The sequence below is a fragment of the Rhynchophorus ferrugineus genome, unplaced genomic scaffold, assembly GCF_030347505.1.
Source record: "Rhynchophorus ferrugineus isolate W39M unplaced genomic scaffold, kcgeb_rfMv2 rfM7, whole genome shotgun sequence".
NCBI classification, from domain to species: Eukaryota; Metazoa; Arthropoda; class Insecta; order Coleoptera; family Curculionidae; genus Rhynchophorus; species Rhynchophorus ferrugineus.
In genome coordinates, this window is record NW_027472586.1 from 11,246,511 (window position 1) to 11,264,592 (window position 18,082).

The following is an 18,082-nucleotide window of genomic DNA, read 5'->3' on the forward strand; positions in this document are numbered from 1 at the left end:
TGTTAAATGTCGTTGAAAACTACCAAGATTATTAAAATGCCACTCACGATTTACAGGAGATAGACAAAATAATATAAACATCCGACATATACACAATATTTATTTATTAATAGGGTATTGAACCATCTTTTACTTTTAAAATATGAATAGTTTCTAACAGAATTTTGCCCCATTCTTGTCTCTTGGAATTCAAACTCTTGGAAAGATTGGTAATTTTTATGTTGGTTTTAATAATCCTATCTGTATTCTAACGCTCTGTCCAAAAAAATAATAACAATAACACCATCCAACATGAGAAAATGGACAATATTGGACAGTAGTGCCTAATTGTGGATGAGCCCAGCTGCGTGCGATCCAGGTGCGTACCTGTTCAATTTTTAGTTAAATTTTGCAAATTGGAGTCAATTCCATATCAAATTTATTGTATTTTAATCATAATTGACCCTGCGAAAGTAAAAGTTCTGATAAATATGACTCGATGTCCTTTATTTGAGCATACTTCATCAAAATCACCGCTAGTTGATCACACCGAATCATTCTACAATATTAAAATTGAAAAAATAATTGCAGCTTGACACATTTGAAGATTTTGAGGTATGGAAAGGTAATTTTTAAACAACTATTTCTATTATGATTGTGGATTCCTATTTTGGTAAAAATATTACAACTTCTAGAAGTAGTAGAATAAATTCTCAATGTTCAGCTGGTATAGAAGTGACAACACATGTAGGACATGAAAATGACTTGGGCAAATTAATTCTATTCAACTCAGACAAAATCAGAAATGTGATTACAGTCAAAATAGCAACTAAACAAAAGTATAACGTTGATTTGTTATTATAATTCTTATAAATAGTTAATTAAATTATATTTATTATGTTACATATTGTATTGTATTTTTTGTTATTTAGTTATTTTGTTATAACTTAATTATTATGTATAATATAAATTATAGATGAACATTTTACCAATAAATTTAGCTCAATTTGAACTTTAGTTTCAACGGTAATTTTACGTTAATTTGTGATTTCGAGAATATATATTCTATATGAATTATACTCTTCAAATATAGGAATAACTTACAAGGACTATAACTTTGGTTTTTTTGTATTTCCTCTTTGTCCTTTTAGAATTATATATATTTATAAAAAGTTCTTCATATTACATTTTTAAATTATAAGAGACAACAATTTTAGCTTGAGTTTCAAGGGCGGTTTTAGGCTAATTTGTGAATTCAAGATAATTGAATCTATTCTTCAAATATAAGTATACTTTGCAAGAACTGGCAACGTCCCAAATTCAAATTCTTGTGTGCACGCCAAAATCTTCCAAAATTAGGCTCTTGTATAATGGGTTTGGGAACAAGTTCCGATAGATGATGCTAGTGGTAGAGGCAACACCACTAGAGACAACTTTTATATAAACATCGACGTTGCGCAGTGAAGAGAAAGTGGAAAGAAGCAATGAAAAAATGTGTCATATTATGTAAAATTACTATGACAAAGACAAGCTTGCTACACTAAGTATATCAAAAAGTAAAAAGATAGAAGACAGGAGAATGAAAACGAGCAAATTTAATTTTGAAGATATCGCAGTCGCAGATTTGGAAGTTCAGCATGGACAACTGAATAGCAGACGTTGAACCTAATTCTTGTAAAAACTTCTAGAGAATTTTTAGAAAATTACTGTCAGTTGCTATTAAATGAATTAACCCTCTTAAATCATCAAATCGAATCTTAAATCATTACAATACTTTTAAAGGTGACATAACTTCACAGTACACATTTAAAAAACGGTTAATATAAGCAGAAAAGAAAAAAAAACCTATTAAATTAAGAAAATATTTCTTGATTAAAATTCTCACCATAATTTTACCAATTTGAAATTGAAAAGCAAGAGATTATATTGGAAATTGGTATTGTCGAAGTAGGCGTTATAATACACAACAAAATGGCCCCTTAAAGTCATCATAAAAGAAATTTTAATTTTAATTCCAGTTAATGTTTTATACGTAGAAAATATGCAAGTTTCTTCCGAGTTTTTCGAAGTTTTTGTGTTCTATCCGATCGACTTCATTTCATAATAAAATATTAACTTTACAAGTCCCAATTTATAAGAAAGAAGTAAAATTTGGAACACAATCAATATTTAGGGACGATCTTTACAGAAGCCTTGCCGAAATGCTCTACCTTAGTGCTTTGCAGAAATTCTTGACATCCAATAAAGATATTTTTAACAAAAACATTGAACCGATTTCAAAAAATAAATAAGAATGTCACAAAAAATTTAAAAATTATCACGCTTAGATTTTCAAAAAAAAACATTTTAAAATAAATTTTGTATATGTCAGAAAATTATATTATTATTTTTGTATTTTTTTGGGCTATTCAGCTGTTTTCATTACATATACTTCTGCTAATTGAGCACCAACCATGTGCCCTCTTTCGATATTTCAGGGATTACGCATTTGACAAATCAATCAATCAATCAATTTCACCCAATTATAAAACGCTAAAATGTATCCTACAAGACTTGGTATATAAATTGAGCAATACATACGTGTAATGTTATTGTATAAAATCTATTACACTCCATATCTCCTGTGTATGTGATAGTTTTTGTGTAATAACTATTTAAGAATTGAAAAATAAGGACGATTTTCAATTTATATTTCCAATATTTTTTTAAATTTTACAAATTTCTTGAAAAAATTTGGAGTGAGATCACAGAATTATTTTAAAATTTTGAAAGCCAATAAAACTCTCCAGGATTATAGAACAGAAGACGGCGAATCTTGTAACGGAAGTTCCATCTCTGAGGTTTCCACTACGTGTTTTGCTTTCGATGCCAATTTTACCCAAAAAGCTTTTGAAGCCACTCCTGATAACTTCTTTCATTTAAGTTAACATTTCTATCTAAAAAAGACTGCAAGTTAACAACGAAAATGGCCCATCTATTTTTAAAACCATATTAAAGAGTTATATTTTTAAATGTTCTTTAAAGTTTTGCTGAGAAGTCGTATTTAAGGGTTTGTGTAATGTCATAAATTCGAGAAAAATGAAAAATTATGATTACTTTTCTAGATGTCTGCCGTAATAATTTAAATTATTTTTATAAACACGAACAGCATTTAACAATGGAGACGTCATTAAAATGAATTCGTTCAATTTAAAGACCTTAGCGAGGCAAGGAAAAGAGAAAATTCCCCTTGTCTGGGGTTTATGAATGTTTATTTTTAGTTCTTATCTTTTAATGCTTTTATGAATCTTATGTACATCCTTTTTATAAGTACATAATTAGATGTAAAGGTGATTCTAGTTTTAATTTATGGTCAGTTAATTATCAACTTACTTGACATCGATTCCGTGTTTTAAAAGATGTGAAGTAATTGACGTTTCAGAAAATCATTAAGATGATGGATCCAGTTCCATGTTTCAGAATTTCACTACGTATTTGACCGTCGATCCAATTTTACCAAAAAGCTTTTGAAGCCAATCCTGATAACTTATTTCATTTAAGTTTTCTGGATAACTGCCACAATAATTTAAATTATTTTTATAAACACGAATAGCACAATGGAGATGCCATTAAAATGAATTCGTTCAATTTAAAGACCTTAGCGAGACAAGGAAAAAATGAAAAATCCCTTCACCTGGGGACTTAATGCTTTTAAGAATCTTATGTACATCCTTTTTATAGGTACGTAATTAGATGTAAAGGTGATTCTAGTTTTAATTTATGGTCAGTTAATTATTAAGTTATCAAGTTATCAGTATCAAATAATTATCAGTATCAAGACGTCGAATTCGTATTTTAAATGATGTTCAAAGAAAGCAACATTTTTTATCATTCAATTTGATTTATTTTGTAAAATATAATGAAATCCTTTATTGCATTTCTCTCTTTTCAAACAGAAATAACTTGGAAGTTGCTGTATTGAAACATGAATATCAGACTTTGTGCCTAATATTTAAATGACTGATCAGTGATAACATTAAAAGTGTCATCAGCAGTATTCGCTATGTTGCATAATGGAGGAAGAATTTGTTCATTCTACTCTACAATTATGGCTCACCATAGTGATTAGCAACTTCGGTAATAATTATCGTTCCCGAATATAAGCGGTATTTAGCAATAAAATCACTAGAGTGCGGTAAAATATACTGCAATCAATCAAGTTATTTATCCGGTATTACATCCAATATATTAAAGAAGAGATTGTAAAAACTTCTAGAGAAGTAGAGTCCGTGAGTCTCTATCAATTGTTAGAAAAGTATTAGGAATTGGTATTCAATGGATTAACCTTTTAAATCATCACATAAATGCCTTAAGTCATCAAAATACTATTAAAGGTGAGAAAAATTAACGGTACAAATTTACAAAAATGTTATTAAAATTGTTAACTGCACAGAAGAGAAAAAACGTAATTATAAAATTATATTATGTTATTTTTTTAAAATATATTTTAAAGCCTCCTTTTACCAACTAGGGGTTTATCTGGACTGGACCTACTATTTAACGTGGGCTCCGAACCACGGTCCTCAGCATTAAGCCTACGGACATCCGAGTGACCAACTTAGAATTTATCCCAGAAGACATCCGGTCTAAGCCAGTCTGGTTACTGGCGTGACTGGGATCATTTAAAATAAACTGGTACTTACGGCACAGCGATCCAAGCTATTATTCCCGTCCTTTCCTATTTCAAAATTAATAGGGGAATTAATGTGTACATCTCCGTCTGTTATCACGAATAGAAAAAACAGTCGAAGCGTGTATTTGACACCTTTTCGTTATTACTATTTTGAGTCAACTACTTTTGTGACTATCGACTATTTCAACTATTTTGTCGATAGTTCTCAACTCTAGTTAAGAGTAAAAGCTTCATACAATAGAAACATAAATAAAAACTGTACAAAGTTATTGTTTTTATTATAACTTATGTTCAAAAATAACATTAACACTTTATAAACTAACAATATTTGATAAAATAGCTCGATTATACTAAGGCGCTCGTTTCTAAGGCAACTTTTAAATCTAATAAAAGCAAATAGAGTCAGAGATAGCGGTAATATGGGGGCGATTCCGCCGGCACTATACGAAGTTTAAAGTCGAATTATCATTGTGGGGAAGTTGTTCTAAATGTCAATGGGGAGCAATTCGAATTTGCGTTTGTTGAGGTCGCAACTCAAACCCTTCGTCGCGAACTGGACGCCGAACTCGATCCATTGCAGCAAAGTTGCATATGGAAACTCGAAATTCTCTATATAATACGATGGCAAAACTAAACAGCAAATTGTTGTTTAAATTATACTTTGAGTTCAAATAGATCTCTTTGATTTCAAATGGTTATATATAATTTAATTCTCAATATATATTTATTATGAACAAGAATAAATACATAGATTAGTTAACAAAAATCTTTTCCCCATACGCACTTTGAACTGCTGAAATCATACCTCACAGACAGACATTTTATTGCTAAACAGGGTGAAGAATACCGGCCCATTGTTATATCTATTATATACAGCTGACTTACCCACCTCAAGAAAAAACTCTACTGTTGCAACAGATGACCAACACGACGATCCAATATCAGCCACAAGAAACCTCCAACTTCATCTTAACAAAGTCGAATTGTAGTTGAAAACGTGGTGTATCAAAGCAAATGAGACAAAATCTACCCATGTGACATTCACTCACCATTTGTAGAAGAACTTGTCCCTCAATAAAATTGAATAATCATATATTTCCACAAGCAGACAACATTTTGATTGACGTTTGACCTGGAAAAAACATATAGTGACAAAAGGCAAATAGCTTGGGCTTGAACTAAACCAAATGTATTAACTGATAGGGCGTAAATCTAAATTATTATTAGGTAACAAGGTCTTGCTGAATTCATTACTAAGGCCCATTTGGACCTTTGGTATTAAACTGTGAGGTACTACTAGCAAATCTAACATGGATATCCTCCAGAGGTTCCAGAATGAAATATTGCGAGTCATCGTCGATGCCCCATATTACGTCTGCAACAAACTGATTCAGCGCGATATACTCTTAGAATCCATAACGAGTGTGATTCGAAGTACTGTGAAAGACTCGTCCCAATGCACTCGCCAAACAGTTAAATGTGCATAATGACAGCATAGGCTCAAACACAAACTACTATACGAACTGATTAATTGCTACATAGAGTGAGATTTAATATTCTCTAGAATAAGTTAGAATATTAGTTTAAAAATGTCGGTATGTATGTCACTCTGGAATAAAATGGCTTTTAGAATGTTGACCAAGGGTTCATTTGTTCAATGATGACTACTGTTTCTGAAGTGTTCTCTAGTTCAAGTCAAATGACATTTTATCGATATCATTAATAATACCGTTTTAATGTAATACGAATTCAGAACATATATCAATAATTTATTAGTCAGTGTTGGGCAAAACCGCCAGTATCTCAGCTCTACCTATAACAAGAGGTTGTTTCGAGCAAAAATATGTATATGCTGGTTCTTAAATTTATTATATTCGTTAACATTTTTTATTTTTTATTTTTTGCGACCATCCTCTATCAGTTCTTTTTTCAGTTATTCTGTTATTATCTTTATTATTGATGTTCTCTCGGTTCATCGTTCTATTTACTTTTTTCTTTTTATTTTTGTAGTTAGTGCTGGGGCAATGGGGTCGTCTTTTCTTTCTTTTTTACGTTAACAATTGTATTTTTTCTAATGTCTAACCATTTCTGTTTGTTTTATAATTTTTAATATTTGACTTCTTAGCGAATATATAAACTCTTGTTTCTATACCCCAAATGTTATCGGAGTTCTTTTGTTTCTCTGTCTCGCCTTTATATCCTCCCTCCTCCATCATATTACTTAATTTTGTCAATCAATTTGTCAATTGTGAGTTCGTAAGATCGATTTTGCGTCAATATTTAATAGTTTTTTTCATAATATTACTCAATAGAATATACTTTTCCTTTCCTAGGTTTCACAGTTTTTATTTCTTACTTATTATGGTCTTGTCTCCTTCAATAATTGTGTGGCCATTTTGTTGGATTTTTAGTGAGTTAAGCCTTTTAATTACCACCGCCACATCTTACCACTTTGATCATCACTTTCTTTGTTTTCCGGAAGATTGAATATATAATTCAGGATATATAATATGACCCCTGGGCTAAAGTTAGGCCATCTTTCTTGTCATTTTTTCCATTTGAATAAATAACTTTTTATTTTTTAATTTTGTTCGTTTAACATTTTTAAGTATATTTTATTTACGTTTAACTTTGTTATGTTCGTTTCTTCAAAGGATACGTCATGCTGCTAATCTAAATGTTTAACTAGGTGTAACAGCCGGCTTCGTTCGCGCAGTGGTTGAGGCGACAGGATGGTCCTCCTAATGTTGCGATAGTCGCGGGTTTGAATCCTGCTGAGGCATGCTACCAGCTTGTACTTAATGTTTGTGATTGTAATTGAAAATGTCTTTTTAGGTGGAAAATATGGCAAGGAAAAACCATCCCAGTGACGTCAGTAACCAGGCTGGGTAAGACCGGATATCTTTTGGGATGGTCTCTAAATCTGTTACCGATCAGTCAGTAGGTTTAATGCCGAGGACGTTCGGAACCTACGTTAAACTGTAGGTCCCGTACAGTTAAACTTTCGTTGGTAAAAAGAAAACTAAACTATTAAAAAACTAGAAGTAACAAATGTTTATATTATTTAGATTGGTTTAGATGGGAATTATAAAGAAATCGGCAGCATTGTTTGTGTTTTGAAGTAATATTCGTGTGTATATATATTACAACTAAAACAGACTGGAGACAGTTTATTTAAATGTACAAAATTAGACTGTCAAGAACAGTCACTTTTACGTGGTGACTTGTGTGGTTCTGACTAAAGAATAAGAATGGGCCTCCGTGTCTCGCGACGTTAACCCGGGACTTGACGACGACAGATTCGGAAAACGTAATTTAGCCGAGCAAATTTATATCGTAAAATCTCACTGGGAAAATATTTGTCTCAGTGTTTACCTCAAACTTAACGTTTCAGAACTGGAAACTGTAATTATTGTAGCTAAATTTGTACAGCTTTTAAGCGACTGTTTATTTTTCGTTTTCATCGAGTCCGAATGGGTACAAAACGACTTGATACAAATCAGTTTCTGTCATCGGATTCTGAAATTATGTTGATCTCTTCGAGTTCCTCAAAGAGTTCCAATAAGAATATTTAATATGTCTGTGTATCGCTTGTTTTTGATCAATTACATTATATGTATGGTCAACATATTGGAGCTGAATGGCGTTCTACCCAGTGCCAATTGTGAATGCCTTAGGAAATACAGACTGCAACTTTATTAGTAGATAACCATCGGAAAGGTGATGGTTGGAAGCGAAAGACAAAGTTCGTTTGGGTTCAATTTTTTTATTTCAGTTAAAGAAAATGGTAGGCGTAGGACCATAATGAACGATTAATACGCAGGTTGATGCTGAAAAATTGACTATATCAGTTAGTCGAGCATTTAATTATTAACACTATTGTGGATAAAAAGAGGGATTGCACCAGATAATCGGAAGAAAAAAGTTCGAAATGACGCCCGAATAAGTATTTCGTGAGGAGCATGCTTGAAGAATTTTTGGTGCATCCATCGTAATGTCCAAACATAGCACCCTACTTATTCTATTGACAATAACTTGTTCCAGTCTCAGCAGAATTTTCTCAATGTAGTTAAGTTACCTTCAAAGAAATCCTGTGAAAATAATACGATTCCAACTTATTCCAAAAAGTACTGATTAAAAAAAGCACTAGGTGCAGCGATAGGAAAGTTAATGTAAATTAAACATTTCCTTTGTCCCAGGTGAAGTGCAGAATTCGCTAGAGCTACACTGATTTTTTTAAAACAATTATAAGAATTCGAAATACTTTATCTGAGAATTAAGAAACAGTATCTGTAAAAATGGTTTTAAAATAAGTTATCATTCTAAAATTGTACCAATTTATTACATTTTATGTCTTCACAAAAAATCATTTAATAAATTTTGATCTAATATAATTATGTGATATTGAATATTAGCAACAAAATACAAAAAAATCAGATAGGAATAAAAACTGGCAACCGCAATTTTATATAAAGTGTACTGAAAACTGAAACGTTTGAGACATTCCAAACAAATGAAATGCCTTCAAAATATGGAGAAATCATGGAAACGTCAATAATTTTTATCGAAAATTCTATTGATATCTCGATTGAAAGGAAATTTATTTGAAACAGAGATATAAATAAAAGTTTTAAAAACATCTCAAGCATAAAAATTTATCCATATACGTGCAGTTATGAAGGTTAAAATCTAGTTAACCATGCAAAACAAATAATTGTAGATATTGAGTCATAATGTAGTTTGCGAAATTCGAATGAATATTTTTGTTATCAATATTAAGGAGTCACGACAGAACTTTTGGAAAATAATTTATCAGGGTTTAAAGGGAAGCATGACTTCATATCTGGTTGAGGAACGTTTGGGCGTTATTACAACTTGACTGTATACAGAAAATTGCTAGGTTTGTTTTAACAAATTTTTAGCTAATTTTAACCTTCAAACCATTACTGAAATAAATAACTGAAAGAAGCATTATATTTGTTCAAAAATAGATCAATGAACACTGGAAATATTAAAATCCCAACAACTAAGAAGTCGAGATACTTTTTAACACAAAACTTTTGATTTTCCGCTAACCTTGACGTATTAGGACTGCCATTAACGTTATATTAACATCATATATTCTGTCTATTGTCTGTTTGAAGCCTATTGTGAAACCACGATATCAAGATGCTTAATGTATTGGCTGCCAGACAATATTTTTCTTCTCATTTTATTATAGTTAAAAAGAGATATAATGCTGTTTGATACGGACGAATATGTTACCAAATCAGCCTGCAAATGTCATTCGGTTGTAAAATCTTTGAAAAATTTTTCAGTGCATTAATGATGATAAACCGTCAAATGTTGTTTTGTCGCTTTACTTGTTTTGATAAATTTCAAGTCGTTGCTTAATATTTGTGATTACACTATGGCTAACATCTCTCAAAAAAAAAAGAAAAGATAAACAATATAATTTTAGATTCACCGAAAGGAAAGTGCCTTTGAAGTGAAAGTGATATTTATGAAATTTATAAAATGTATAAAAACGTTGAGTAGTTTTTTAAAAATATAAACATAATTTAATATAATTATGTCAGGGGAAATTGTTAGTCTGGAAAGTCTACATAGAAAACTTAGGGATATATAGCTCTTTGAGGGATGTAGAATATCCCTTCATAAACTGTCTATTGTTAGGTAATACAGAATTTAAATGGTGTAGAGATAGCCTACGAAGAAGTCTAAGGGAACTTTCACATTGTTTTTAAAAGAATACAATTTTTAAAAGTAAAAAATAATATCATGGAAGACTTATTATTTCAATATTCTAGAATGGGACATCGAAACTCATGGCAATATGATAATAAAAACAGTGTTAAGGCAACAATAGTTGGTGGCAACGGGAAAACGCGCAGTACAAATTGATTCGGTTTTGTTAGTCATATACAAGCCAAAACTGGCTGGATATGTGGAAAGAGGCTTATCTACAATATAAAAAGATATTTGGTTTAGATGAACTGGATCAGACACATTGAAGAAGAAACTGACAAATGGTGGAACCGTGAACAAGTGTTAGATAGATTAGAAATTAAGAGCTCTGTTATTCACTTCAGTAGTGACAGTGATTGATTTAATCTTTCTGAATGTGGGATTATGATTTAAGGTTGACAATTACCAAGACAGGATGATGAGAGTGGAAACACCTAAAGGTAAGTATATATATTTAATATTCGATAACTCTAGAAAATCGTATTGTAGACTGTGAAAGATTTATGTGCATGGATATGTGTTTAATTGTTCAGAATATAAATGAGCATTTGGTTAAAATGTATAAAAGGAAGAATATTAATTAATTTTCGGGTATGGCAAATGCATTTGAAACTATGCAGTGATTATATGTAGTTTTATCAAGAAAGTTGTATTCAGTTACTATCAGAACAAACTTAGGAGAAATACAGTGATATTAAAATTACTTTGCAAGGAAACACTGTACCGAAAGAGGCAAGAATTAAACATTTGGATATGCTGCTGCTAACGCAATCGTGCAACAACTTACCATGATAATATAGATGATATTAGTGATTTAATAATAAATAATACATAAAATAAGTGTTTTCAAAAGCTGTCAACATTTTTATTGTTAAAAAAACCTTTGTTGCAAGTACTTCTAATAAAGTTAGACTCCGCTTGTTGCTTATAAGCATTCAAATCATATCTATAACCCATTCGTCCTCTTATACAAGCTATATTAAGCATCTACGAACAGTAGACGCTATCTACGCCTCCGTAAACTTAGGGTTTCGTTTCGAAAACTCCCCGAACTTTCCAGACGCTATTGGTCGACGGGCAATAGGCATTAGACGAGTACATTTCCAGAATTCCGGAGAGCGTTAACGGGCGACGACGTCAGCGGCGAATTCAATCCGCGTACGGCTAATTGCCGAAAGAAATTGCATTTGGCGAGCGTGGAACCGAAACTAGCCGCTCAGGGGTTGTCGCCGGGACTCAGGTTTGTCAATGGCGAACGTTGCCAACGGTCGAATTAGATAACCTGGGGCCTTGTATGAACCGCGCCAAGACTATATTAGGGATTTGGCTTAATTCATTCGGACAATTGGCGAGAATGGACAGAGGCGTTCATTCAGAATTGAATTGTACCCAATAAAATTAGAGTTTCTTATTCTTTAAAATGATATGTTTCACTCTAATAACGTTACGTTACTTGTTTGTTGTCAGATTCATAATTAACGAATCTTATATTCTTTAGAATTAGCTCTTTGGTCAATCTTTCCTTTAGTGGTATTTGTAAATGTGGGGTATAAGAAAGCTTATAACGGCAACAGAACAAATTTGGGCTTATGTCTTGTAAACTATAAGAGGTAAATAAATATGCTTGCCAGATTAGGAATTGGCATGTCTTGTATGTTCTAGGACAATTTCTTCGATCAATCTTTGACTTACTATAGAGGTTTTAGTAAATGTGAGCCCTAAGAAGCTTACCATATCCACAGAACGAATTTGGGCGGCTTGTATATCGGAAAATATAGGGGACAAATTTAAATGTTTGCCACAGTAGTAATTATGGAGTCTTATATGTGCTAGGGCAAGTTATTTGGTCAATGTCAATGTCACTTGGTACAGTGGATTCAATAAATGTGAAGCCTAAGAAATCTTACCATAGTGACAGAATATGTTTGGCCAGCTTATATTTCGAAAACTACAAGAAATACAGTGAAATGCTTACCAGATTCATTATCAGTGGGTGTTATATGTCCTTGAGAAGGTATTTAGCCAATGTTTCTTTTAATATGGCTATTTTAGTAATTGTGGAAAGGAAGAAAGCTTAGTTATGTCTCGAAAACTATGGATCATACATTGAAATTATAAGTTGATTCACTCATTTATTTAACCCAAAATTTTGTAAGAATTATATGTTAAAATTGAGTAATATCATAATGAGAGCAATCTATGAACTGCAATTGTTTGAGTGGAACATTGAAATTGCAAAGTTTTAGCGGTTCAAAACTTCATACGATTTATTCACTAGATATTCGCTATCCTATGATTATTGCATAATAATATAGTTTATAATGTCAATTTATGAATAGGAAAATGTTGTATGATATTCTGGTACTCCTCAAACAAAAGCTAAAAGCAAAAGACTTGTTACACGGCAAAACAAGACATTCCCTTATTCTACTGTGATATAGTGAGATATGCAAAGATGATTTAGTATGTATTTAAAATATTTCAAGTTATGCTTAGTCTGTTTTATAAGAAATACATTCACTAAGCAAATTGTGAACATATATACCTAATTTATGAAAACAAAACTATAAAATAAAGAGGAAAGGTGAATCATGCCCTTTGATATTATGACAGCGTATTCAGTTACATGTTAAATCAAAACAACATAACTAGATACCTTAAAAATATTCATTATAAACAAAAAAACTTACCGAATCAGATGGATCTGGTGGTGGCGGTATAAGAGTTTTCAGTACGGCCCAAACAATAATGAAGAATAATGGAGTCCCTGAAACAACACATTGAATGAACATTCAGAAATATATACGAAAAAACTTTCGTATAATAACAGGTGGAATGATATTAAAAATGTGATGTTGCGCCATTGGTTATTATATAAACTTTCGTCGGCACTGAATGTACTGGGATGCGCCCCTTAAATTTTGCTATATTGCCACAGGTTGCAGCGAATTTCCAATGTGTATGAGTTTGAAAATGTAGATATGTTCGTATTTACTCTTCGATCGTGTACATAACTTTTATGCAGAAGCAATATCGAGATAAAATATATCTCTTTGTATGCATTCTCTCCTTTATTTTTGGTGAAAAATCGGGAATTTATGGTGAACGAACGGAAAGTTTTGTTCTATTTAAGCTATTATTGATCGTTTTTCCATCGCTACTTCTCCCATCTCATCAATTTTGTTTGTTTTTGTATATTTTAGGGGTATATTTTATCAGTCTAGGTCTATAATTTAGATGTTTTTTGTAATATTTGTGACATGGGAAGAAATCTATGACTTCAGAAAATATAAAATATCGTATCAAATCTCTAATAAAGCCAGGCCAAGATAGGAAAGGCACCGAGAAAAGCAGAAAACACATGACTAGCAAAAAGGATACCTCATCAGCTCGTTGTTGAGTGTTCCGGATAATGAGGGTTCAGTTACCAGAGCTAGATGAAGCTTGTTAGAAGTTAGACCTGGTAACTATAGTCATAAACTTCAAGAAGGCCCAAGGCCGTGGAATTTTCGAGCATTCCTTGAGAGTCCATATTTCCCTCCCGGAAATTCTGAACAAATCGGGATACAGAAAGGGTTTTTTTGAACCAAACTTCTCAGTCACCACCAAGAACCCGAAGGAGGAGCTTCAACGACAATAAAAAGCACAATGCACAATGCATCGAGAGTGGTAATCAGAATTAGCTAAAGAAGAGTCAGAATATAAACAAGCATCAGAATTTAGAAGAAAGAAAAAGTCAACAACAATAATCAAGAAGAGAAGCAGAATTTTGTAAAAAACAGCGCGATCTTCATCAAAGTACAAGTTCACATCAAGAGGAACAGTAGAATTCCTATATATCATTTTTATAATCGTCAGTTGGGTTCGATGATGGAGTCGGCATTAGCCAAACCAGACATAGATATAGTAAGTCCTTTCTTATCATTTAATATTTCCCTCACGTATCGATTTTATATTATTAACTTATTTTATTTTTGTATATTTGTTACGTTATGCAGTTAAATTAACTCATATTTGTGCGTTAATTTACGCAAAGAAAAGATAAAATTAATTGTATTTGATTTACAACATTGTTTTATTTCCTTAACAACTGATGTATTAACCTAACATTCTGTTAATATTTATAAAAATAGACAATCAGAAATTATGCGATGAAAAAATAATAATAATAAAGGCTGTCAAGTTAGAAATATGTTAATTAATTTAATTATAATTAAAGTATAAATAATATTGTGAAATTGCTAACCACTCTTCTAATAGTGTAGAAGGAAAAATAATTTTTTACAGGTTTATATATAAGGTTTTCTATGCGGTTTTGTTCATTTTTTGGGATCATTTTTATTATTAAAACAAAATTTTTTCGTTCAATCGTCAAATACAGCAGTAGTAATCAATATGAATTTATTTAAGCTTATTGAATGTTACAATACTCAAACCTTTTCCAGTGAAACAGTCTTCATAACAATTATCGATACGTTTCAGTAAATGAAGTATGTTAACATGAGCTTTCTTCGAATATAAAAGAAAAAATCAATGTTAGAGCTGAGAAAAAATGTGATATTTGTCAAGACAGGACTTCGTTGATATAATAATGGATTATATATATATATATATATATATATATATATATATATATATATATATATACATATATATATATATATATATATATATATATATATATATATATATATATATATATATATATATATATATATATTGATAACTTTTTTCAAACAAACCCTTTTTCATTCATTGGTAAAATACATCAGTAACAATCGACATGTGCATTATTATTATATCGACTTATTGAATATTACAATACTCAATTATTTTTGAGTAAAAAAACCTATAAAATTATTATTATTGTGTTCCTCGGAATGAAAATTATTCATACGAGATATATCCCTAAGTGATTCTATAAGATTTATATGATTTGAAAAGAAAAATAACGTTATAGCTGAGAAAAAATATCATATTCTCACACTCCGCAGGCACAAACATTATATGGAATATTAACAATTACTTATTGATAAAGATTTTCGCAAATATCCATGATTATATATCGTAAACTGAGCAACTCCAATGTCAATATAAAGACTCGGTATTATTATTGACAGGGCGTACGTAATTCAAATGAAGTTAACCTTCGGCAATTTAAATCAAAACTCGGCGTTTCAGTGGAACAACTTCGGAATATCTAAAACGCGAATAATTAACAAAGTTTCGAGAAATATTGCTAGTTTACCGTTATTCAACTCAACCCCCGCCATTATTCCACAATTTGTTTAGATTAAAATACAAATATTTCCCGAACAGAGAAAGTTTTTGTCGTTGCTTTTAATCATTTCAATATTTATCGACCAGTTAGTTTAAGTCAGTCCATTTCCATACATTTTAATGGAGATTTTGTTGTGCTTGATGAAATTCCATCCAAGTTTGAAGTTATGGTTTTCAAAATACTTAAGGTTTCGATTAACCATGTTCCGAATAAAAAAAATATTGATGAAAAATAGTGAAAGAAATCTTTTTTCAACTCAGGAAGTCAATAATTGTGATTAAAATATAATATTTTATCAATAATTGAGACATTCGACTTGTTAAACACATATTGAGTTTTGTACTTGTACATAATTTTGGAAAATTGGGCGAAAACTACTGTATTTAGGGTCAGTTGCATTTATTTCTCGTATTATCAATATGATATCATTGGTAGTTACGTCATCTAATCTACCTAATGTAGTATGAACATTTCGAACAATTTAATAAGAATTTTCAATAGGTAGTATCTATTTTTATTTTTGTAATTGATACGTTCAGTGGCTTTTTATAAATGATATTTTAGTTTTAAACACATAACCCTATTATTTATTTTAATATGGCAAATTTAATTGAATTCTATATCATGCACGTAATAGTGGAGTATTGTAGGTCATTTAAAATGTTTTCGTAAAATATATAAGCAATTGTGAGAGCATGCATTACTTAAATATATAACTACTACAAAGTATAAAGTTAGTAAAGATATCATTATAGAGATTCAACCTTAACAATTGATGTTTTCAACAAAAAAAAACTCGACATATATCTATAATAAAGTAGTTTGGAAAATTGGGCGAAAAAGAACTACTATATTTAGGACCAGTTGCATTTATTTTTCGTATCATCAATATGATATCATTGGTAGTTACGTCATCTAATCTACCTAATATAGTATGAACATTTCAAATAATTTAATAAGAATTTTCAATAGGTAGTATCTATTTTTATTTTTGTAATTGATACGTTCAGTGGCTTTTTATAAATGATATTTTAGTTTTAAACACATAATCCTATTATTTATTTTATTATGGCAAATTTAATTGAATTCTATATCATGCACGTAATAGCGGAGTATTGTAGGTCATTTAAAATGTTTTGGTAAGGTATATAAGCAATTCTGAGAGCATGCATTACTTAAATATATAACTACTACAAAGTATAAAGTTAGTAAAGATATCATTATAGAGATTCAACCTTAACAATTGATGTTTTCAACAAAAAAAAAACTCGACATATATCTATAATAAAGTAGTTTGGAAAATTGGGTTTTAGAAATATACATTTTAAGAACTACGTAAACTCAACAGGATATAGGTAGCATTTTAAAATTGCGAACAAAATTTATATTTATATATTCTCCATTTAAAATGTTGTAGCCTATTTAGACTTTTTAAACTTTATTATTTTTATATATTCATATATATACGTTCGCTTCATGGGCAACAAATAAATTATTCAATATAATGGCGGATTTATTGTGTTTATATTCATCATAAATTTTACATAAATACACAGTAATAAATTTTAAAATAGTATTGTTAAAATTGTTGTGGTTAGTCAATACTGAATGACCAGTTAATTAATGAGAATGTTGTATTTTTAATTATTACGAATAGATGATTATTATATTTGAATATTAACATATAACACCTTTATTGTATGAGGTTCTAATAATTCTAAAATTCAGATGGGAGAAAAAGTTATTTCGGGATATTTTTCCAAAGTGAACTGCATTTATATACATTTTAAATATTAATAAATGTATATGCGATCGATTACATTTTGACACTTTTTGACACAACATTTGGTATTTCACTGGCAGTTTCTAATTGGCTTATTAAAATTGAAATAAATCAAAATCTCTAAAACAGTTCATAGTCGAAAATATAGTATCTACAATATATTACAATTATTTAAACATTTCTAAACTCTTGCGTAATAAAATATTGTCTGAGAACTCTTCGTGGTAATCTAAACAAGATATTGTGTATGACTGCCAAACATAACACAAAATTAGTATTCGTATATTTTTTATCAAAGAAAGGATCTAATTAGAAACTTGGGAACTGGTATTAAACATTTTAAAATAAAGAATGTGGAGGTTGGGAAAAAGTTGTAAAATATATATAATGTTCATCAAGTATGGTGCCATAAACTACAATGTTTAAAAACTGTTTCACGTGATTTTACTTTATGTAAATTATATAAGTATTCATAAACCTTTCTTCGATAGTATTTAAAATAGGCAGTACTGAAATGGTGAACTTATAAAAGATATACTTGGAAATAACAATAATTCTTTGAAAACTAATGATCTACATAATATGTCAGATTTTGACTATCCATATAGAGGACAAACTG

The 18,082-nt window shown here is 30.4% G+C and overlaps 1 protein-coding gene across 2 annotated transcripts in view; it reads right to left on the reverse strand.

Annotated features, from left to right (window-relative positions):
* LOC143199628 (diuretic hormone receptor) overlaps positions 1-18,082 on the reverse strand; it is a 131,735-nt gene that overhangs the window by 68,673 nt on the left and 44,980 nt on the right. For both annotated transcript variants that reach the window (XM_076409574.1, XM_076409573.1), the window contains exon 7: positions 13,090-13,166. In XM_076409574.1, the coding sequence (XP_076265689.1) occupies positions 13,090-13,166 (77 nt within the window). The remainder of the gene's footprint in view (positions 1-13,089; positions 13,167-18,082) is intronic.